Source organism: Anomalospiza imberbis, chromosome 16 (genome assembly GCF_031753505.1).
Source record: "Anomalospiza imberbis isolate Cuckoo-Finch-1a 21T00152 chromosome 16, ASM3175350v1, whole genome shotgun sequence".
Classification (NCBI taxonomy): Eukaryota; Metazoa; Chordata; class Aves; order Passeriformes; family Viduidae; genus Anomalospiza; species Anomalospiza imberbis.
The window spans coordinates 11,274,556-11,295,206 of record NC_089696.1 but is presented as its reverse complement, the minus strand read 5'-3'; the positions used below and the strand labels follow the sequence as shown (position 1 = coordinate 11,295,206).

The 20,651-nt window shown below is 46.3% G+C and overlaps 2 protein-coding genes and 2 long non-coding RNA genes across 5 annotated transcripts; 2 read left to right on the top strand and 2 right to left on the bottom strand.

Moving 5' to 3' along the window:
- Positions 1-312: 312 nt before the first annotated feature.
- CYP2W1 (cytochrome P450 family 2 subfamily W member 1) lies at positions 313-9,972 on the bottom strand. Its single transcript, XM_068207039.1, has 9 exons — positions 8,847-9,972; positions 7,053-7,215; positions 5,067-5,216; positions 4,818-4,975; positions 4,215-4,388; positions 3,081-3,222; positions 2,501-2,685; positions 1,867-2,002; positions 313-1,259 (listed from the first exon to the last, which is right to left on the bottom strand). The coding sequence occupies exons 1-9, from the start codon at positions 9,042-9,044 to the stop codon at positions 1,063-1,065; spliced, it is 1,503 nt and encodes a 500-aa protein (XP_068063140.1). The 5' UTR covers positions 9,045-9,972; the 3' UTR covers positions 313-1,062.
- LOC137483737 (uncharacterized) lies at positions 1,136-7,059 on the top strand. Of its 2 annotated transcripts, none has more exons than XR_011004627.1 (3): positions 1,136-1,259; positions 1,867-2,239; positions 6,391-7,059. It is a non-coding gene; the product is annotated as an uncharacterized lncRNA (long non-coding RNA). The 2 variants fall into 2 exon arrangements; XR_011004628.1 differs by lacking the exon at positions 6,391-7,059 and adding an exon at positions 3,112-4,770.
- A 3,086-nt stretch (positions 9,973-13,058) lies between the features above and the next one.
- On the bottom strand, positions 13,059-19,958 carry LOC137483726 (cytochrome P450 2K4-like). Its single transcript, XM_068207038.1, has 9 exons — positions 19,463-19,958; positions 17,128-17,290; positions 16,814-16,963; positions 16,369-16,529; positions 15,730-15,903; positions 15,050-15,191; positions 14,312-14,499; positions 13,683-13,824; positions 13,059-13,295 (listed from the first exon to the last, which is right to left on the bottom strand). The coding sequence occupies exons 1-9, from the start codon at positions 19,658-19,660 to the stop codon at positions 13,108-13,110; spliced, it is 1,506 nt and encodes a 501-aa protein (XP_068063139.1). The 5' UTR covers positions 19,661-19,958; the 3' UTR covers positions 13,059-13,107.
- LOC137483735 (uncharacterized) lies at positions 13,263-20,100 on the top strand. Its single transcript, XR_011004624.1, has 3 exons — positions 13,263-13,401; positions 19,493-19,672; positions 19,955-20,100. It is a non-coding gene; the product is annotated as an uncharacterized lncRNA (long non-coding RNA).
- The last annotated feature ends 551 nt before the right edge of the window (positions 20,101-20,651 follow it).

Genomic DNA, 20,651 nt, shown 5'->3' with positions numbered 1-20,651 from the left:
AGGTTGTGGAATATGATGGCATGTAAGAGTGACATAGAGACAACAGCCAGGCTGAGCTACAGAGGAAAGGAAGCCAACCAAAACCAGCTCTTATTTAGTCCCTGATCCCCACTCTCTGTACATGTGTGTGTGCAAAACAAGCACTGTGAAATTAGATTGCATTTGCAGGGGAATTGCATGGCTGGTTCCAAAGGCCAGACCATCCCAAACACCAGAATGACTGCTGGTGTTGGCTCTTAACATTAACCAGGATATCTGAAGAGAGGGAACAATCTTTGCTGCTATTTAACAAGGTCAGGAAGGACAGAGATGTGTAAAACTAGCAGTGGGTGTAGTTTATTTTTGTGTCATTAGCCGTTTATGACCAGATGCTGGTGCAAATCTCATGTGGCCTCATGATTTAAATTGCAAACTTAGAAATGCAGCTCCTGTTTTGTTCCAACTGGGGAGCAGTGTTGAGCTTGGTTGCAGCACTTGTTTCTCTGAACAGGTTTGCAGCCTCTGGGGCATCTTCCAGGACAGTGTTCCAAGGCAGAAATGACTTAGTCTTCAAATCACGTGAACCGATCACTTTTTTCACTCCGGGTGTTTGGCTTGGCTGCCTGGTAGGTGAAATCCTGGTAGGATTTTGCTGCCAGCTATGGAAAAGCCCAGGAGGTGTCGATGGATGGCTCAAGCCTGTGACCCACGGTGTGTGTCTGCGGCTTCCAGCAAACCGTGGGTTGTGCTTCCTCAGGATCCAGGCAGATTTCTGTGACATGGTGAACCTTGGGAGCCTGGGTGCTGCTCATGGGCTGCATGCCCTCCACCAGAGCAGTGGCTTGGTCCCTTCACCAGCTCCATGCACGTCTTGAGAAGTGGGGTGTGATGGCCAGCACCATGGCTTGGGTTTGCATCTGCCCCAGAGCACAGGAGCAAAGAGCAGCCCTTGGGGGGATGGAGCAGTGGAGGGGGATGGATGGAGACAGTGGGAAGGGATGTGGTGGTGTGGCAGGGTGGGGGGATGGCGAGTTTGAGCAAAGTTGGGGTCTTGGACCCCAAAGCTCTGGGACAAGGCCGTGGTCATTCCCGCAGGACAGCACAGGTTGCCTGAGGCTGAGGCCTTAATGTAAAAGTCGTCTGGGGGACGGTGAGGTCCAAGTCAGACTCTGAAACGCCCGGCTGGGGTCGGAAAGTGAATGTTTGGAGCAGCCCTACAAAGAAGACAAACAGCTCCATCTTGGCCAGGCTTTCTCCGATGCAGTTCCGTCGCCCTGCGGGTGAAAGCAGAGTGTTCACCTCATGGAAGAATCCAACTGGAATGTTTGTTGTGGACATGTTAGCATCTGAGATGTTGCAATGGGATCGGGAGGGAAACCTTGAAATGCACTAAAGCATTTTGGAGTAGAGGGGCCTGTGTTGCTGAAGGTTCCTGCCTGGTCTCTTTTGTCACAGGCTACAGCCATCTTGCAGGGTTATTACACATTTATGGTGTGCCCTCTCCTCTACTTAGCTCTTCCAACCCTCTCAGCATCTTTAACCCTTTCTTTTGGAAAGCAGCCTGATAGAAGAATGCCACCTCCTTCCAAAGTGGAATAGTTTGAAACTCACTTTTCCTGTGGAATTTATCCTCATATACCACTTTTAGATAAGAGTGTGTTTCTTTTTACTACCCTTCTTTGTGCTATATTTAGCAGTGGGAGGGCTGTGCTCTGAGAGCAGCCATTTGCCCAGATGCAGAACAATTGATTCCATTCAGTTGTCTGGTTGCTTATTGACTGAGTTAAGGGCAGTGTTTAGACAAGAAGACTCATTAGTGTGTAGTGTAATTAAGTGGCCCAGTCACAGCCCCAGCTCTGTGCAGGTCATCCCTTTAGTTACCTGTAGAGAAAGGCAGGAAAGCTCCTTTCTTTACAAAGTTCCCTTCAGCATCGAGAAAGTGGTTGGGGTTGAACTGATGTGGTGTCTCCCATTGTGTCTTATCCAGCAGCACTGAGGTAAGGGATGGGATTACAATTATACCCTGGAAGAAAAGTACACAAAGGCACAAAAGATTGCCAAGTGCTGTTTTGGTTCAATTTCTCACATAGACTTTGGTGTCCCAGACTTGCTTCACCTGGGGTAGGTAGAGACCATGAGGGTTTTATCCAATCATCCAGCAGAGAGACATCAGTGAGATGTCTCATCAGTGAGATTTTCCCACTAGTGCCAAGGATTGAAGCCAAACCCCACATGGTGCTGTGAAAACCTCAAGTGGAAGGTAAGATCCTGCAATTCTCTGGCAGATACTTCACTGTGCAGATGGCAGCAAGGAGGTAAACCAGGGCTGCTCATGGAGTGAGGCAGTCCTGAGCATGAGAGGGACTGGATTGAGTCCTGTGACAACTCTGGGCTCAGTATAGAAACTCTTCTGGGGATGGTTTTGGACTCTGTCATGTAATTCCCTCTAAGAAACCATTCTCCAGTGGCACTGGCAAATCTGGGGAGAGTTTTGTATTCCTGGGAGGCAGCAGATACCTACCTTGGGAAGGAAGTAGCCCCTGAAGTGGGTGTCAACAGCAGTGCAGCGGGGCACGTGTGGCAGGAGGGTGATGAACCTCTGCACCTCGTGCAGCACCGCGTTGGTGTAGGGCATGTTCTTCCTGTCCTCGTACGTGGCCCAGCTCCCAGCTTGGACCGTTCTCCCAATCTCCTCCTGGACCTTTTCTGGAAGGAACAAACAAAAGGGATGTGTCCCAGCAAGGAAGCCAACTCCCTCCCTTGATTTGGTTTGGGGGAAAAAACCCCATTTTTCCAGAGTTTGAAGAGAGAGAGGATTCTTAAAGCAGAAGTGTGTGTTTCCCTGCTCTATGTTTAATTCAGGCATGTGGGTGGGTTGTTTCTGCAGCCTCATGCTCTGAGCTCCACTCATCCTCTCTCCTAGCAAGTCAAAAGGACTATTTTATTGTGACTTTGATCAGCACCTAGTTATATTAGCAGTTCATCACAGAGGAGAGCTAGGATTCAGCTCTTCAGGCAAAAGAGCTGCTGTGGATCTGAGGCCAGGCCTCTTCCTTCCCCATTTCAGTCTTGCCATGGATGGAGTAGGTAAAAGTGCTCACTTTGAATCTCTGGGTATTTCATCATGAGCAGGATGGACCACTGGAGCGTGGTGGCAATGGTCTCTGTTCCAGCCATGACCAGGTCAAGTATGGATGCCATTAAGTTGTCATCATGGAAGAGGCTGTCCTTCTTGTTCTTCTCCTTGAAAAACACAAGAGGTAAAAAAAGTCATAAGATCAGCAGTCTGAGTATTCAGCAAGCTCAGGAAATGCTGCATAAGCTACAGCACAGCTGTCTGGGGACTTGTGTTTGTGAACTGGGTGATAAAATAGACCTGATCTTGAATGCACAGCATCCACCAGAGATGGAGCACCACAGATGGCAGGTTTGGAGGGGAGTTTTGGTTCAACATCCATCTCCCCTGGAAGCAGGCTGAAACCCAGAGCCAGCTGCTGCTCACAGACTCAGCCTAGCAGGTTTGGAAAGAGCCTGGTCTCTGCCCTGAACAGAAGCAGATTCAGCTAATCCTATCTCGAAGGGACTCCTCCTGCCCAAAGCCAGGTTTGAATTCCCAACAATGCTCAAAGTCACCTTTCAGGCCATTTCTGCCTGAGTTTTAGAACTGTGGTAACTCCTCCTCCACATAGCTGAGTAGAACACTTAGTGCCTAAGGTCAGCCTGGATCCAGCTGGAAAGAAGAAAAAGCTCAGAGCCCAAATATTTTGTGTTGAATGAAACCAACTGATGTATGAAACTGCCGAGCCTCTGCTAAGTAAGATGCAGGGCAGGGTTAGGACTTGTACTGATGATTTATCATTCAAGTTCTTTAAGGGGATCATTCATCTTGATGGAGCAACAGCATCAATGATTAATTGATTTGTTTTTATGAAAAGAAAGGCAGAGTCAGCTTTCATGTGAATTCATGCATTTTCTACTTGGAGCGAGCAGTTGATCTCACATTATTAGTGCTACTATTTCAGGAGTGGACTGAGAGTAGCTTTTGTGTCTTAACTTTGATAGGAAAATGTATCAATTGTAAGAGCCTGGCATCTGATTTAAGTACCACTGGAGTAACAGCATGGTTTTCAATAGATTTACATGACATGACTGAAATCAAGACTCAGCAACTCTTTTAGCTGGAAAAATCCAAAGGAGACATTGCAAACAGCCAACAGAGCTAAGTAGTCCAATACCTCTTGTTGCTTGACTATCAGTGCATCGATGTAGCTCCTCACACTGTTCTCATTGATATCCTCCCTGCTTGCCTTCATGTACTGCCTTAAAATGGCACGCACATCTTCGATTTTCTTGAGCATAATCTTGTGGGTTTTGAAAAGAAATCCAAGGAACGGGTAGAAATTGAAATACTAATGAGAAATTTAAAAAGAGAAGAATTAGGCCTGCAGAAATACCACACAGAGTCACACAGAATCCCCTTGGCACATGCTGAAACAGCTTTTTCCTGTGGGCCAATGAATCAGTTGAATTTTGTCTTTAGTGGCAATATCTCAGCATCCCAGGGACTTGCCAGGCAGATTTTCATAAGCTAAAGCAACCATAGTTCAGATCTTATTTTAGCTCCACACAGATGTGCAGGATGGGTCAAAAGGAAAGTAGGTAAGGGGAATCTGGCAGCAGATTTTGATGACCAAAGTGGCACATGGAAAACTGTCATGTTTTAGGTGTAATGGCTGGTTCTGAACATTTGAAAACTGCTGAAGTAAACCCTATGGTTGGTGTGGCTCATGTGCCAGCGTAAAAAAAAAAATTGTTTATCTGTGGGACAGTTTACTTACGTTTAAATTTGGGGATCCCAGAAGAATCATAATTTCATCTATGAGCCTTAAGAGAGTCAGAAATGTTGGGTCCTTGTAGTCAAACCTGTCCCCAAAGAGCATGATGAAGGTGACGTTGATGGGAGCGCAGTTGAAGGATGGCAGGCTGAAAGGTTCCCCTGCAGCGGGAGCAGGATGGGAAAGCTGTGAGACGTGGAGCAGCTGTGACACACATGGGGCTGGACAGCCCCGGGGTGGTCCCCAGCTCACCTTTGAAGGATTTGATCATCTCGATGAGGAAGTGGAGCTCCTCAAAGATCCTGCCTTCTATCATTTGTTTCCCCATGCCGAGGTTGCGCATGCTGGACACGGTGAATCTGCGCGTGGTCCTCCACAGCTCCCCGATGGAGAAGAACAGACCTGGGCAGCCCGTGAGAAATGTGCTGGGCTCAGGCACAGAGGAGCCCCCCACACCACACCAAACAGAGCAGGGAGCTCCACAGGTGTTTCTGCTGCCTGTTTTCACACGGATTTAGGGACTAAAGGTCTCCCCTTCCTGTGTGCCTCATCCCTGTATCCTCTCAGCTCCATTCTCACCGAGCTGTAGTTTGGGAAAAGCAAGCTCCCTCCCAGCCCAGTTACCCCAGTCCTCTCCTGAGTGGCAGATGGGCAGGTGTGGCTTTCAGACCAGTATGGGTTGGCTGTAGAGCTGGGGGGAGATGGTTTGAGTCAGCCACAGGACATTTTTGACCCTGCTGGTTGCAAGTCTAGGGCCTCAAGCACCTTGTGTCTCTGAAGCTTCTCCCTTCATCCTATTCTAGTCATAAAGGTAATTTATCTGTGTGGGATGGGATAATTCAGTCTCCTCAACCCGAAAGTGTTTTATGGAGATTCCCAGCCGTGCTGTATTTTCAGCAGTGGTGAAAATACTGACATTTTTGTGGAGGTTTCTGAGCTCAGGCCACGATTATCTCTAGCACCTCCAAGCAGGGATGGGTATTTCATCCTGTCAGAGTGCTGTAAAGAAAAAGTCAGGTCAATAATCCAAAAACTATCTCAGACTGTGGTCAGTTGAAAAGCTGGATGCCAGCATTTCACATCTTCATTGTGGCTGTGAGGCATTTAAATATGTTTTCTTTTCTGTTTTAAAGCAGTGCAATTTTAATTTGGATAGCAAAACTTTTTACTCTAAAAATGTCAAAACAAATTTCTAAACTTCACATTTTAATTTTTCTTTAATTTATACAATTTAATCTGAATCATTCATTATCTGAGAGCATCTTCACAGTCAACAAATTGGCATTTTCTGAAGAAAAAATGTTTCATGGGAAAATTTGTGACCATTGTTGCTTAACAGCCCCTGAGAGCTTCCATCTTTGGGTCACCTCTAAGTGCCTCAGACTTGGGCCGAGAAGGTAAATGTGAAAGGACTTATGATGCAATACTGATATTCTCCCACAGGGATGTTTTACATGTGAATTAGCTCTAAAAAATACCTTTCTCCTCATCGATTCCTTTTATTTATGTAGTGAAGAATTCATCTATTGATATTATGGCTGGGTAATTTAATTTCTAATTCTAATCCCAACTTCAGCCTGTGACCAACATATAGAGCTGCCTCTTGGTTCTCCCAGCTAAAGCCTCACATGAAGCAGACGATGGACAAAGCAAAAAGTCCTCTGAAATAGTCAGGGGTGGAAAAACTACGGGATTTTTTTGTAGGGGTGCATTTTCAGCCTCAGCCTCTTGCTTCTGGAGCTGTTTCAGGCTGGACAACCTGAGAACTTTTGTGGGGAGGCAAAGGTGTGGGAACTGACACGACAAAGGCAGTGGGAGAAAGGGAAAAACCCAACAGCTCCCAACAGCCAAGCCAGGTAGTCCAAAGTCTGGAAACGTGAGGAGGGTTCATAAACATGGTGGTGACAGCGAGCTGCTCACACCAACATCACACAGAGATTAACCCCAGAATTACCACAGTGCCTTCAAAAATCCCACTCCTCCCAACCTCAACTCTTTGCATATGGATGGGCTGCAAGTGCATCAGCAGAACTGATGGAAAGCCAGGAGTCATTGCATGCAGGGAAAGCCAAAGGTTTGCTGTCATTTGGCTTCAGAAGGGCCCAAGGGGATGTTTAAAAGCAGGCTCCAGGGATGCACAGTTATGCTGTGCCTCATCATCATCATCATCATCGTCATCATCACAGGCACTAAGTGACAGTGTTGTCCGTCCCACCCCCCCACTCATTGCTCTAGTACCATTTCTGTTCTGAATTTGGTCAAATATTGGGATGGATGGTCTGTCTACAAACTCCTCTGTGTAGTTCACAAGCGCCTCTCGCACAACTTCGTACCCGGTCAGGACCACAACTTTCTGGAACCCGAAGTGGAGGGTGAAGATGGGGCCGTATTTTTCTGCAAGCTGAAAAAAGAGATGAACTGTGATGGTCAGCAAGGGAGGGAGCATGCATGGAACAGCACCTCGTGCTGTCTGAAAGGACATTTTTCATCCTGGCACCCTGCAGGAAATGGCTGCAGAGCCACTCCCTGCAGAAGGGCACCCGTGAGCCAGAGCTCATCATGGTCAAACACGATGCATTTTGTACAGATGCCTCGCTGGCATCTGTATGAAACTCAGGCTTCTTGCCATGAAGGAGCCCCCACCCCCATCAGTGCATCACTAATCTGGTTTTGCTGTTAAGGAGAAAATAAATGGAACACAAAAAAACCCATCTAAAGCCTGGACCTCAAGTGGCAGCTAAAGTTGGCAAACTGAAGAAAGACCAAAAAAGAGGAAATCGTTCAGTGCAAATAATGATGCTGCCACAGAGGAAAGCTTTGGTCTGATGCTCCTGATGTACTAAAGCACTCCTGCATTCTGCTACTACAGGAGCAGTGTCTCTTTTCCCAGGACAAAGGGGGCACCCATCAGTGCCCACCCAACAAACCCCAGTTGGTGCCAGCTGCTTCATGCAGACACCATTTTTTGCTCTCCGTGGGGTGAGATGGAGGGATAACCCCTCTGGAGAAATCCGAAAGCCAAGGCAAACATAGGCAATACCAAGCACAGCCTAAGAAGGACAAAAGCACGCGGAGGTAATTCCAAAGCGCCGTTCAGAGGCTGCAGCAGCATCTGCCCAGCCCTGCTGGGTAAACTGACCCCAACCCTGACATTGCCCATAACAGCTCCAGGTGCTGGGGCCTCGCCCCACGGCAGCAGTAACCTCCCTCTCGCAGCACAGCCCGTGTTTGCTGAGCACGGGTGTCACAGGAGCTGTGGACACCTGGCTGTGAACCCCCCTGCCTGTTTGCTCACTCTCTCTGTGACCCCAGCGTGGGTCAGCCCCGAGGGAGCCATCCCGAGGGAGCCATCCCCTAAAGCCAGGCAGGAATGCCCGGCAGCCCCAGGAGCAGCCTCGCCCTGCACACAGGGACAGTTCGCCACCGTGAGTGGGGTAAGTTGACCCATAATGTCTTAATTACAGCTAAGTGGAAGATCTCACAGGTTATTCACTCTGTTCCTTAGCACAGCTTTCCCATCTCTCCCTTGCACTGCCATCTAGACTTTAATGCATATCTCATTCATCAAGAGGGAAAGGGATTTTGCAATGGAGCATCTGGATTTGGCCCTCTCCATGGCAGTTTTGGGGTCACTGCATTGTGGAATTCCTCTTTGCCAGATCTCCGGGGTGTAGGGGAGGGAAGCAATTTAATTTATGTTAGTTATATCCTAATGCTTTAAAAGATTTTTGGGTATCCAAGCTGTCAAATTAATATTTCAAATCCCACAAGCATTATAGACTTCATGTACATCATCACAATTACATGAAGAAATCCCATATTACCCAGAGGTCTTTTTTTAATGGTTGATTGATCCTAAATTACATTGCATCAACACAGACATTGACTAGAAGAAGCCCAGAAAGATATCATAAAGCAATTTTCACACCTTTACAATTTAGTTTGAATTAAAAAAGACAAAAAGTTCTCACTGAAACATCCCAGGCAGCTTTAAAATCTATGAGGGTCTGGGTTAGGGTTTTTTTGTCCTACCTTCATTAGTGATTTATCTTGCCTTCTAAGATCCACCAAGTGCAGGTTGCCAATGATCGGAAGAGGAGTTGGACCAGGAGGTAATTTAAAAGCTGAATTTTTATAGCCAGTTGAAAAGTAGGCTACAGCTAATAATACTGCTGCACACAGCAGACAAACTAATGTAGGATCAGAGAGAAATGAAATTAAAAAAGACATTTTTTTTAGTAATAATCTGGTTTTGGGGTTAGAAGCAATAAAAATGCAGTGGCACTGTTCAGTTTCTGCCAGCTGGCTCTCTGTTTGCTCTCTGCAATTGCTACAAGCACTCAATTCTTATTAAGGTTTGTAGAGTACCTAAATAAATACTGCATACTCCACCCTCTTTAAACACCTCAGAGAATGTGGTCTAAGCAGTTTGCAAAGCCTGTCCAGAAGTAAAGAGAGTTTCAAATTACAAACCCATGCATGTGTGTGCAAGAACATATACATGGGAAAAGGTGCTTGGCATTCCTCTATAACCTCCTCCTCCCTGAGACCTCAAGGTCCTTCATTAGCAGTACTATGACCCTCCAAGCACTCTGCTGACACAGAGAAATAAAAAGGCTCTTGGAATCCTATTAGAACCTCCAGATTGAGGCTTAAGTAGGATTTGAGATCTCCATGTTACTAGAAAAAAAAAAAATCAGTATTTTAACAGGAGACTTTGGCTTTCTTGATGTCAAGTGGAGATCAAAGGTTGTTAATAATGGTAAATCCCAACTATCCCTGGGGGGTTGTAGCCCATAAACTTCTTCATAAAGTCAGCTCTGAACTGCCCGGGAGGGATGTGATTTCAGACTTTGTGTCTGAGGTAGAAGACATGTAATAGCTAGCCACAGAAAATTAGCTTGGATCAAGTGATCATGAGTGAATTCATGAGTACAATGGAAAGACAAAATTAAGTTTGAAACTTCTAGGAGGACTTCATTTTGCAAGAGCAGCTTCTAAAGGATAGAGGGAAGAAGTTAACTAAGTTAATGAAGCCAGCTGACCTGGCAGGCTTCAGAAGGGGAACAAGACAGGAGAGTGGAATAATTTTAAGCCGAAGATACTAAACACATGGAGCTTGCATCCCTTATCAAGGCATAAGCCTTGTAGAAAATAATTGAGGTTACCTGGTTGAATAGTGGTTTTCAGGAGGAAGTTTGGCATAACCAGCCAAAGGAATATGATCTTTCAGGAAAGAAAGGGCTGTCTTACATGATGAGGAAGCACAAAGCTAAAGGTACATTTGTCCAAAGGTTAGATCATATAAAGGCCATTATTCAGCAAATACGGGCCCTCAGCCTTGTAAATGCAAAGAAGGCAAGGAAGGAGGTGGATCCTCTCCAGAGGGGGGCATGGTCAGCAGGGTCCCAGAGCGAACGGCTGCTGGGCACTCACTGGAGCTGCCTGTGTGGTGTGGAGATGTTGCAGCACAACAGCCACCCAGAAGCAGGAGCAGCAAGTGTGTCGCAATGTTTCTGAGATTTATTTTTTTATTAGTTTCCAAGAAATGGGCTGGAGGCAACGGTTTCCCCCAGAGCATGCCTAGGATGACTCAGCCCTGCCTGCTCCATGAGCTAAGAGGCAGAAGGGCTGTAAAGACAGGCAGGAAGGAACATGGCTGGCACAGGGTGCAGAACGTGGGCACTGCGATGAGAACTTGCAATGGCACATGCTCTGTGCCTGGGCAAAATGTTTGTTCCTGCAGGGTTTTCTTGGACCAGCAGCACCCTGCAGGGCAAAAGTTACGTGTTGCTGCTGCTCTCCCGGTATTTCACTTGCCCTGGGAGCCTCTGAACTCATAAAAAGGCCTTCCAGAAAAAGACTTAAATTATCTCTGAAAAGCCAGGGGGAGTGTATTGTGGTTTTTTTTTTTTCAAGCCAGGCTCTGAGTGCAATGCATTAAAATGACAAAGGTAAGTAAAAGTCTTGCGATGACAAGAAATTCCTGTCTCACTGAGGTGTCTGGTACGTGTTTTGTGTTTCGTGTTTCGCTCCGGAGCCATGCAGCTACGTGCTGCCCTGCCTGAGCACACAGAGCCAAGCACAAAACACCTGCCAGGCACTGACACTGCTCTGGGTGCATTCCTGGGGCAGCCAGGCCCCTCAAGGTGCACGTGGTCTGGTTGTCCTCCATCCCTCGTGCCCACGTGGCATTCTGCCACCGCTTGTGACTGGTGGTACTGGTGAGGACGTGGAACATTGGGTATCGGCCACCTAAAGGCCACCACACCACTGCCAGTCAGCCAGCCTGGGCCACTAAAACACCAGCTCCGCATCCTTTAACTTAAACGCCCCAAAATCTCTGCACCTCCCCTGCCAATCCCATTCTTAACCAGCAGTGCATCCCAGATTGCAGCCTCAGATAACTCCTGCTGACTTTTACTGTGATGGGCTCCTTTTAAGCAAGGGAAAGAGACACAGGAACCACTGAAAGGGGCCACATCAGAGAGCCTTGCAGAACCACGTCCTGCCTCACACAGCAGCTGTGATTTTCTGGAGTTAGAAATCCAGCTATTTCCTTTGAAGTGGTTGTGGCTGTCAGTATTGTCACTCTTTGTCCTGCTGAACATGTCCTGGCTGCAGGCTGCCCATGGATCCCTGTGCTCACCTCTCACATGAGGAGGTATTGAAGGTGGTGCAGCCCAGCTTTATCGGTTTGACCTGAAATCAACTGCATACTGTCACACCAGATAGATCAACAGCAACAGAACAAAATATTTAATGATTAAGTAGGCGATAAGGTCAGGCTTGCAGTAGTTAGACTGCAAATAGAGCAACAGCAAAACAAACGCAAGCAAGCGCAGCAGCAGAGGCTTCCTTGTTGCAGAGCTTGCAGAGCACTCCCTGAGCTGAGCCCAGGAGCTGGAGCTGGGCCTGTGCTACAGCCCCTGACCAAGTGCAACACCAGCACAAGCAAAAGGTGCAGAATCACTGTGAGAGTGCTGCCTTTAGTCGTGTGAACTAAAGCTAGTGAGGAGAGTCAGTGTCCTCGCCAGAGGCTGCTGTACCTTTTCATCCCTTCATATTTTTTCTCCTTTCTTTCCTTCCATTCACACACAGTTCAGCTTTAAATGACAGTAACTTTAGTTTTATGTTGTAGGTTTACCATAACTGCTCCATTTTCAGTTGAATGGACAATACTGTCCCTATTCATCACAACACACCTGGTAAGTTTGGAATTTGGAGTCTATGGATGATGGTTCACCCTGCAGTCAGTGCAGAGAGTGAGAAATGACAACCTTATGGCACCTGATTCGTCCCCTGAAGGATCCTTTCTTTCTGTGAAGGGTAAAGAAGATCGACAGAGGAAGTACAGCCCCTGAGGTGTAACTGGAGCAGGGGGCTGAGCCTCTCCCAGCTCTCTGCTGGAGTGTGGCAGTCCCTGCCCAGCCCCAGCTCCACTGCCCTCACACTACTGCAGGCTTGTATTGCTTCAGCCACACATTCAGAAACTCTTCCCTTGCCATGGCTGCTCATTTTTTTGCCAGGTTAAGTATCTGAGATGGTCCAATAAGGGATTGGACAAGTGCCAGAGCCAGCATGAAGCCAGGAGAGGTGAGGGAGTGGTAGAAATGCCTTTCTTAGCAGAAGCGGAAAGCTGCTCAATTGGCCCCATCATAAATGGGCTGTTCAGCATGAAGTGCCTGGTGTGAGCTGGAAAGAACCCACTTCCCAAACCACTTAGATGTTTTCTGATAACTGTCCCGTGCCTGGGTCTTGGCATCAGCCCGTGTTACACCCTTGTGTCTGGGACTCTGTAATAAAGATAAGGCAGGCTGTATCGCACAATGGAAGCTCAGTCTGAGGCTCAGCTGAACAACCATCCTGAGGAGATTTCCAGATCCTTTGAGTGTCTCTTGTCTCCAGCTGGGCCAGTTATAATGAGCTGTGCTATAGGGCTTGGACTTTGGGCTGAGAAATTCCCCATAGACTACCAGGGGAGAGCTCTGATGGGTTACATCTACAGAGGAGGTCTGAAGGCATTTCACTTTTTCAAACTGTCCTGAAAACAGCATCTCTGATGTGCTGTTCCAGTAATTAATCACATTTTCTGAGAGCAGAACTCAGAGCTGTCCGAAGGGTTTGCATTATATAGACATTGCAAGAGCTGTTGGAGAGGATGTCATGAATGAGAGAAAATAACAGTGCCTGGTGTCTTCCTTCCCCTAAAGCTCAGGGACAGCTTTTCCCCACTGTAGCTAGTTTGCTTTAAATCTTGAAGTGTTCACTACTCTAATGCTGTGCTGTTTGGTCATTCACAGGGCACAGCACAAACCAGGTGAGGCATGGGAGTCAAGGTAAAGCCGACATCAGCAGTGAGATCCAGGTCTGACTTGTCCACTCCTGGAGGAGGCTGGAAAACAAATTTGCGGAGCAAGCCCGAAAAGAAGAGGAACAGCTCCATTTTGGCCAGTCCTTCACCAAGGCAAGCCCTTCGCCCTGAAAACAACCAGGGGAGAAGTTAATGATCAGCACTGTAACTGTTAGTGTTGATGTCTGAGACCTTCTAAACAGAAGGTACAGTCTGGAAGAGCAGGCTGCTGAGGTAGGAAATTTTCCCTTCCTTGTCTCTGTATATTAGAGGTGCTACTGATTTGGTCTCAAACTACACAGAAATCTGTAGATATATGAAATTGTTCAGTGACTGTGAGTAAATCCCTGTCTCCCATCTCTCCTAAAGAAGAGGTGTTTACCTACAGCAATGGTGGATAGGAGAAATGACCAGAAATCCTTTACCCTCTGTTCTGTGTCCCCTGGCTTTCATACTTGATTTCATCCTGAAATCAGGGGGAACTGCCATTAGTTTCACACCCACAGTCCTCTTACCTATGGAGAATGGAATAAATGCTTCTCTCCTAATGAAGTTCCCATTGGCATCAAGGAAATGGAAAGGGTTGAACTGATCCGGGGTTTTCCAGTGTAACTCGTCATTCAGAGCAGAGGTCAGCAGTGGAATAATCTCAGTACCCTGAAAGGGGTCAAAGAAACTCATGGAAGAGGAGATCACTCTCTTACTTGAGCCAGACTGTGTTATTTTTCCTAATGTGAAGAGGCAAATAAAACATGACAGATAGAACTGGGGAATGTTTCTCTGCCCCATCGTGGCTCTGTCTGTTTTCAGAAACTGCTGTTTTATTTTTTGGACCACAAAACATTCCTTTCTTACAGAGTCAGATCTTTCAACAAAGGTGCTGGGGTAGAGGTTCCACATTTGACATAAAAGATTCAAACCAGTGTGATTTAATTAAATCTCTGGTTAATCATGATTCAAACAACTGTACCAGACCACAATCCATTGTATGTTTATAGTAATTATCCTGGATCTAAGACAAAGGGTCACAGCACAGATTAAACCATGCATCACCATGTCTTTAGTTATTTATGTTTTTCTTCATCTGCTTTTAAGAAAGCTGTGAAGAATCTGTGCAGCACAAGCTGCCAGCCTCAGAGCTCACCTTAGGAATCACGTAGCCTCGGAAATTCACATCACTGGGAGTCGATCGTGATACGCCCATGGGGACAATATTGGCAAACCTTTGTATTTCATGTATTACTGCTTCTGTGTAAGGCATTTTTTTCCTGTCCTCCAACTTAGGCAGCTCTCCTGGTTCAATGACATGGTTCATTTCTTCCTGAATCTTTCCTTGGAGGGAGGAAAGGATTAAGATGCTGATAAAAATCTCATCTTGCAACTGAAATGGCTACCAGTTTGGCAGAGATGAAGAAAAGGGAAAACTGTAAATATCTGGGAAGGGCAGAAGTGGGTAAGTCAGTGCATGGTGTGGTTGTTTCAGGTTTGTTGTTGAGCTAAGGCTGCTTGAATGGAGTCACTACAGTCCATCTCATGCCTGACTCTCATTACACACCTTTGTTGCCCCATAACCTTCAACAGAAACCAGATCAGAATCAGCTCCTGAGGAGACCTTTAGTGACGTAAGCCCATAGCCTGCAGGTGAATAACCAGGAGGGAGCTTTACTGTGTTTGTAGGCTGCCCCTTAGCCTCTCCCACTTGGCTGGGCTGGTTTATTGCAATTCAGCTGAATAAAATTCCTTTGTAAAGTCAATGCTTGTTATCTCTCTCAGAGCACTCAGAAAAATTACTCTAGGCGACACTGAATGAGTTCCACTCCCTTCCACAACCAAAGCCTTAAGCATGCAACAATAAATTGTACTAGAGACTTGTCCTCCTTACTCTGAATTTCTGGGTATTTCATCATCAGAAGCAGTCCCCAGCGCACAGTTGTGGATGTAGTCTCAGTCCCAGCAGCAAAGAGGTCCAGGGTTGAAAACATGAGGTTTCCATTGCTGAATGCAGTGTGTGGTTTCTTTGACTCCTTCAAAACATGGGAGTAATACAGCAAGTGATACCCATATGTGACTCTGTTGCCACCATTTTTATCTGCATTTTAGCCTTCTGTGACTTTATATGTGACTAAAACTGAATATTTAGTCTTTTAGCATTAGGGCCTGTGCTGTGTGGAATTTGTCTGGTCCCAAGCATATGTGTAATCCCCAAGTCTAGGTATTAGAAATAATTCCAATAAATTAGAATTTATTTACTGCAACACAGTTTATCACTGTACCATTCTTGCAGGAAGGTTTGGGATGATCTCCTCCTTATGTGTACTGAGTGAGAACTTATTTTCCCCTTGTGGGATGTCTTGACAACTAAATCCCTTTAACCAGCAGCTCCAGTGGGGCCATGAGTGACTCCAGCACAGCTCAGTGTGTGAGCTTTGATATATTCTGCTCACTGCACTTCTTCTGTTTCCACTCACTGCCAGTCCCTGACAGATGGCCAGTCCTAAGGGCTAGCTAAGTCAGAGCTAAGGGAAGGGAACAGAAAGATACTGGGACTCAGCTTTAAAGTACCTGTTTTTGCTTCACCAGAAAGGCATCGACAAAGCCTGTTAAGTCATTTTCATTAAGCTCCTCTTTGTGTTCCTGGAAGAGCTTCTGGAGAAAAGCATTCAATTCAAGGATATTTTGTAGCACAGTCTTGGAAGCTCCAGACAGAAATCCAAGGGATGGGTAGAAGTTATATAACTGTGGAGCAAGAGAAGTTTTACTATTAATTGGCATTTTGGAACATACAATGGTATCTCAAATCACACTGCTGGTCCCTTGTCCTATGCCCTGACATTTGAGGCTGTAATTCCCCCCCTTGTACAGTGTAAGGAGCTCTGGATTCCTGCAGAAATAGAATGTTCTTTCTGTAATTCAAGGAGGCGGGTTTGGGACTGTGCTTCTGCTCTTCAAAGAGGGTAAAGTTGTTCCTTTGTGAAGACTTTGGGCTTTTTTTTCTTTTACTAATAAGCTTCACAGAGTAAGTGCAGGAGCCTGGGAATCTGTGCATTGCAGATACAGAGCCACAGATATGTTCTGTACAGGCTGACTGGCTGATAATGTTCTTGTTCTCAAGAAGAAATATGTGGGAGGCCAGGAGAACAAATGCTGGAAACTGGATATCCCCCAAAAACTAACAGCTAAAATATAAATTTAAGCTCTTACCTGTACCATAGGGGAGCCCAACAACTTAGTATTTTGATTTATCAGCTTCAGCAAAGTTAGAAATACTGGATCATCATATTCAAACCTCTCTCCAAATAATATAGAGCAGATGACATTGGATACAGCATTGTTGAGTATCATTTTTGTATCAAATGGTTTCCCTGTATTTCAAGCAATGAAAACAAATGGCAAAATGACTATGCTTGTTTCAGTCTGGTTTCCTATGGAAATGTAGTCCTGAGCTCCCAAAGAAAACTCATTCCCCACCCAGAATTCATAACAGGGAATTTTGTTTCAGTGTTTTAAGGCCTTGGTTCAATAACCTCCTGCACTGTATGCTGAACTTTAACCACGAGATACCATTTGCTCAGAGTTAAACTTTCATTAACCTTTATTGTTTTGCTAGACCTGTTCTCTGTCTCTGGATGAAAGACTTGACACTCACCATGACGGGATTCAAAATATTTGATAAGGGAATTTACTTCCTCCAGGATTCGGATCTCAAGGGTTCTCTTTCCCATTCCAAAATCTCGCAGTGTGGACAAGGTAAATCTTCTCATAGTCTTCCACAGCTTTCCATGGCTGAATGCTATGCCTAAAATAAATGTGTAACATCCTTATGGAACCTATGGTTCATAAACATTCTTACACACTGGTGCCTCCTATGATCACAAAAAGTGATCTGTAAGAGGACAGTACTCTCTGCTGTGAGAATGTAATGAACAGAGACAAAACTTATCCAAGCAGAAAGTCAATTACCATTTCCTTGTGTCATTTTCCTAAATATAGGTATTTCTGCCCTCTCTCCAAACTCTTCAGCATGATTTAAAAGGGCATCCTTGATGGTTTCATATCCAGCCAGTACCACGACCTTCCTGGGTCCAAAATGCACCGTGAAGACGTTGCCATATATCTTGGAGAGCTGTCAAGGTGAATAAATATGTTCATTCAAAGCAGATCTGGACTCAAACACTAGTACCAGCCGCTCTAGGTGGTTTCTAGACCAAAAGGAGCCTCCCAGTCCTGCCTGATGTCTCCAGGTGCTGCTGTAATTCAAGTAGTGAGCAGCAGCTATCAATTGCCAGCATCTCTGCTTGCACCCTGTTTGCTCAACAAGGTGTCTGCTATCATTGCTCCTATCAGGGGAGTCAATAAAGCCACTGCATTCCTGTGGTATTCTGCAGTAACAGGCCAGCAATACCACCTTGGGAGGCTGGGTAGAGAATGCTGTAGCAGGCAGGCCTGTTTATTGTAGTGCTGGTGACCTGAGGCAAGTGGGCGTGCACACACCTTTGAGGCTGAAGCCACAAACACTGCAAAAACAAAGGCAGACAATAACTCTTTCTTTCAGGACAGCACTTGTCTCTAATTATGGCAAGGTGGGTAGTGTTGCAGTCATTATGGAATTATTTGCTGGCCACCAGAAACTTGAATCCGACTAGGAAGCATATTCTGGTAGATAATGTCACAGGAGTGTTAGGCTTTTATAACAAATTAAAAATGAATCATCTTTTACCCTGAAAGGTGGCTTTGACAAGCTAATCATTCACTTGGTATTTTAGGCTTCATTTGAACACACTGCAAGCCATCCACTCCAAATGTCTTCTTGTTTCTGATGTGCCTGGGTTACCATTTTCTATGCATTAGATAGATTCCACAAATTGAATTTCAGATTAGAAGCAGCTCCTGTTATTACACCAGACAAATTGAATTTGTTTTCATCAAGCAGTGGTTTGACGGCTTGGGAGATAATATTAGCACTGGTTCTTTCATCCCTGGCAGCTCACAGAGTGTGTGGCAGAGCCAGGGGCAGGGAATCACAGCTGCCTCCGAGCCTTCCTTTGGCCATCTCCTTGCATTAGTGCTTCTTGGCAGCTGCTCTGGTTTTACTCAGCAGCACAACTATTGGATGTGGCAGGCCTGAAAGCCCAAATAAAGCTTCTTGGTAGATTGTAGGAAATTAGTCTGGTGCTGTCACGTGACATTTGTATCATAAAATCCCCCAGCACTGCCAAAAATAGTTCATAAATAGTTTCATACTGACATCCTGAAACATATCCACGAGCTGTGGACCAGAAGCCCATCAGAACTGATGTCTACACGATCCTCTGCTCCATAAATCAAGGCAGATGAGCACTGTGTACCTGCTGTAAGAATTATGTGCTTTGGCAACGCAGGATGCCCTTTCTTCTACAGCTAACAGGAGGATTGCAGTGTCTGCACTGCCCTCTCACTGCAGATGTTCCGGTGGCTGAAGGAGTCCTCTGGGGACCAGCTTTCCCCCACCACAGTGTCCAGTAAGCAGCACACACACAGGGCATGTGACAGGTCCCTCACAGCACCTCAACTGTCTCTACAGCAACCGGATAAAATCTGAATTCCCACTGAATTGTCCCCAGGTCCCTGTGGGACCACAGCAGACACTTTCTGAAACAAACATTGCCCCTGGCTTTTTAATATTTAAGTTGGTTTTTTTTTTTTCCTGTCTCTTTTAGAAATATAAGTATCCATGGAGCTGTGTAAGAAAAAGCAATTTTTTTAGCTAAACATATAAAATCCATGCATCAAGTTCTCAAACACCCTGGGCAGTGTGTGCACGGGGAGGGCTGGGGAGGCAGAGTTGTGCTTTGCATTGCAGACATATAATTAGTTTGGGGAAAAAGTGTGCATAGGACATCCCCTTTCCCTCTGCTGTGGGGATGATATCTTTTCTTGCTTCATCCCTTCCATCCACCCATCCTTCCTAAAGGTCTGGTGGCAGTGAGACATCTCCTGATGGCAGCAGCCTGGCCCAACTCAAGTCTTTACCTGCAGCCCCTGAAGGGCTCAAAACACCAACAATTTGGAGTAGATTGCAGGGGGTGGGTGGTCTACACTTGAGTGTGTATAAAGTGTGTATATTATATTTATATATATAAATACAAGAGTGTGTGTGTGCACCTCTGAAGGTAAAGTCATTCTGCCAGCCTGTGTGCCACATATCTCATTGCTGCCCTCCACACAAAGCAAACACAACCACATCTCTATTTTCCCAGCTGCATTTTTCATTTCAGGGATTGCGCATTTGCCCCCTGCCTGCTTGCTCAGCCCCTACCTCTGTCAGCGACTGGAACGGCTTTTTCAGGTCCACCACGTTCAGGTTCCCAATCAGAGGAAGAGGTCGTGGCCCAGGGGGCAAATTGCAAACTGGCTTCTTGGAGCTGGAGAGAAAGTAAAGGAGAGCAAACAGCCCTGCTGCCAAACAGAGCAGCGAGCTGGAGTCCACATACTGCAGGAAACTCTGCACGGCCATGCCCAAAGCCAGGTGAGGGTATGAGCATCTTGGGGTCCCTTTATAACTCTTCTGTCATTGCCTGAACACACCTTCTGGGGAAGTGGCTTTACACAGAGAAAAGGGCTCTGCAGACTTGTTTATGTCCACTCAGACCAGATGTACTCCATTTTCCTGCCAGATGAAACACCCTCTTTTATTCTGAGCCATGGATTATCGTAATCCGGAGCTCTTATTTCCTCTATAACACTGGGACGAGGTGTTTGTTACCCAGTGAATATCTGTGTTGTGGGCATGTTCTCTGTGTGATTTCAGGGTCAGAACTCAAGGACAGGAGCCATGCTGGACTGCTGTCACTGGACAGGTCCCAGGACTCAGCTGGACCACTGGTGATGCAGTGGAGGAAGCAGGACACGGGAGGGAAAGCCCACAACAATGCATGGCCCAAGGTGCACCTGGCATGCAAGCCCTCGGGGAGGACAAGACTGGCCACAGAGAAGCTGGAATGGTAGTTGCATGAAGATGTGCTAATTCAGGATTGCTGAAAGGAACAGATCTATTTACAGGTGACAGCTCTGATTCTTTTTGCTTTTCTGCCACTCCAGTAAAATCACCTCCTTAAGCAAATCACTGTTTTGTATTGCTAGCATTGTTATTGTCTTTGTCCCAAAAATCCCCTACCAGCAATCCCAAAATGCCCCTGACACCATGTCAGTCACTATTTGGCAGTTTAGGGCCCAGAGAACCATGTGCCTGGATGGCCATGCCTGCCTCAGCAACTGGTGATGACTCTGTTTATGAACAGCTGCATGCCATCCTCTAAGAGAAACCATCCCCTGCAGGCAATCCTCCCTAGATTGGGAAAGAGATCCTGAATCCTTGTAACATGGGAGGAGCCAGGATCAGACTCTGCAGCTGGCCAGGCAGAGGATGGAGGAGGGAGGCTGCCAGGCAGGAGGAGCACATGGCAGCAGTTCTGGCCCTGCAGGTACTGAGTCATGTCCCAAGCCAG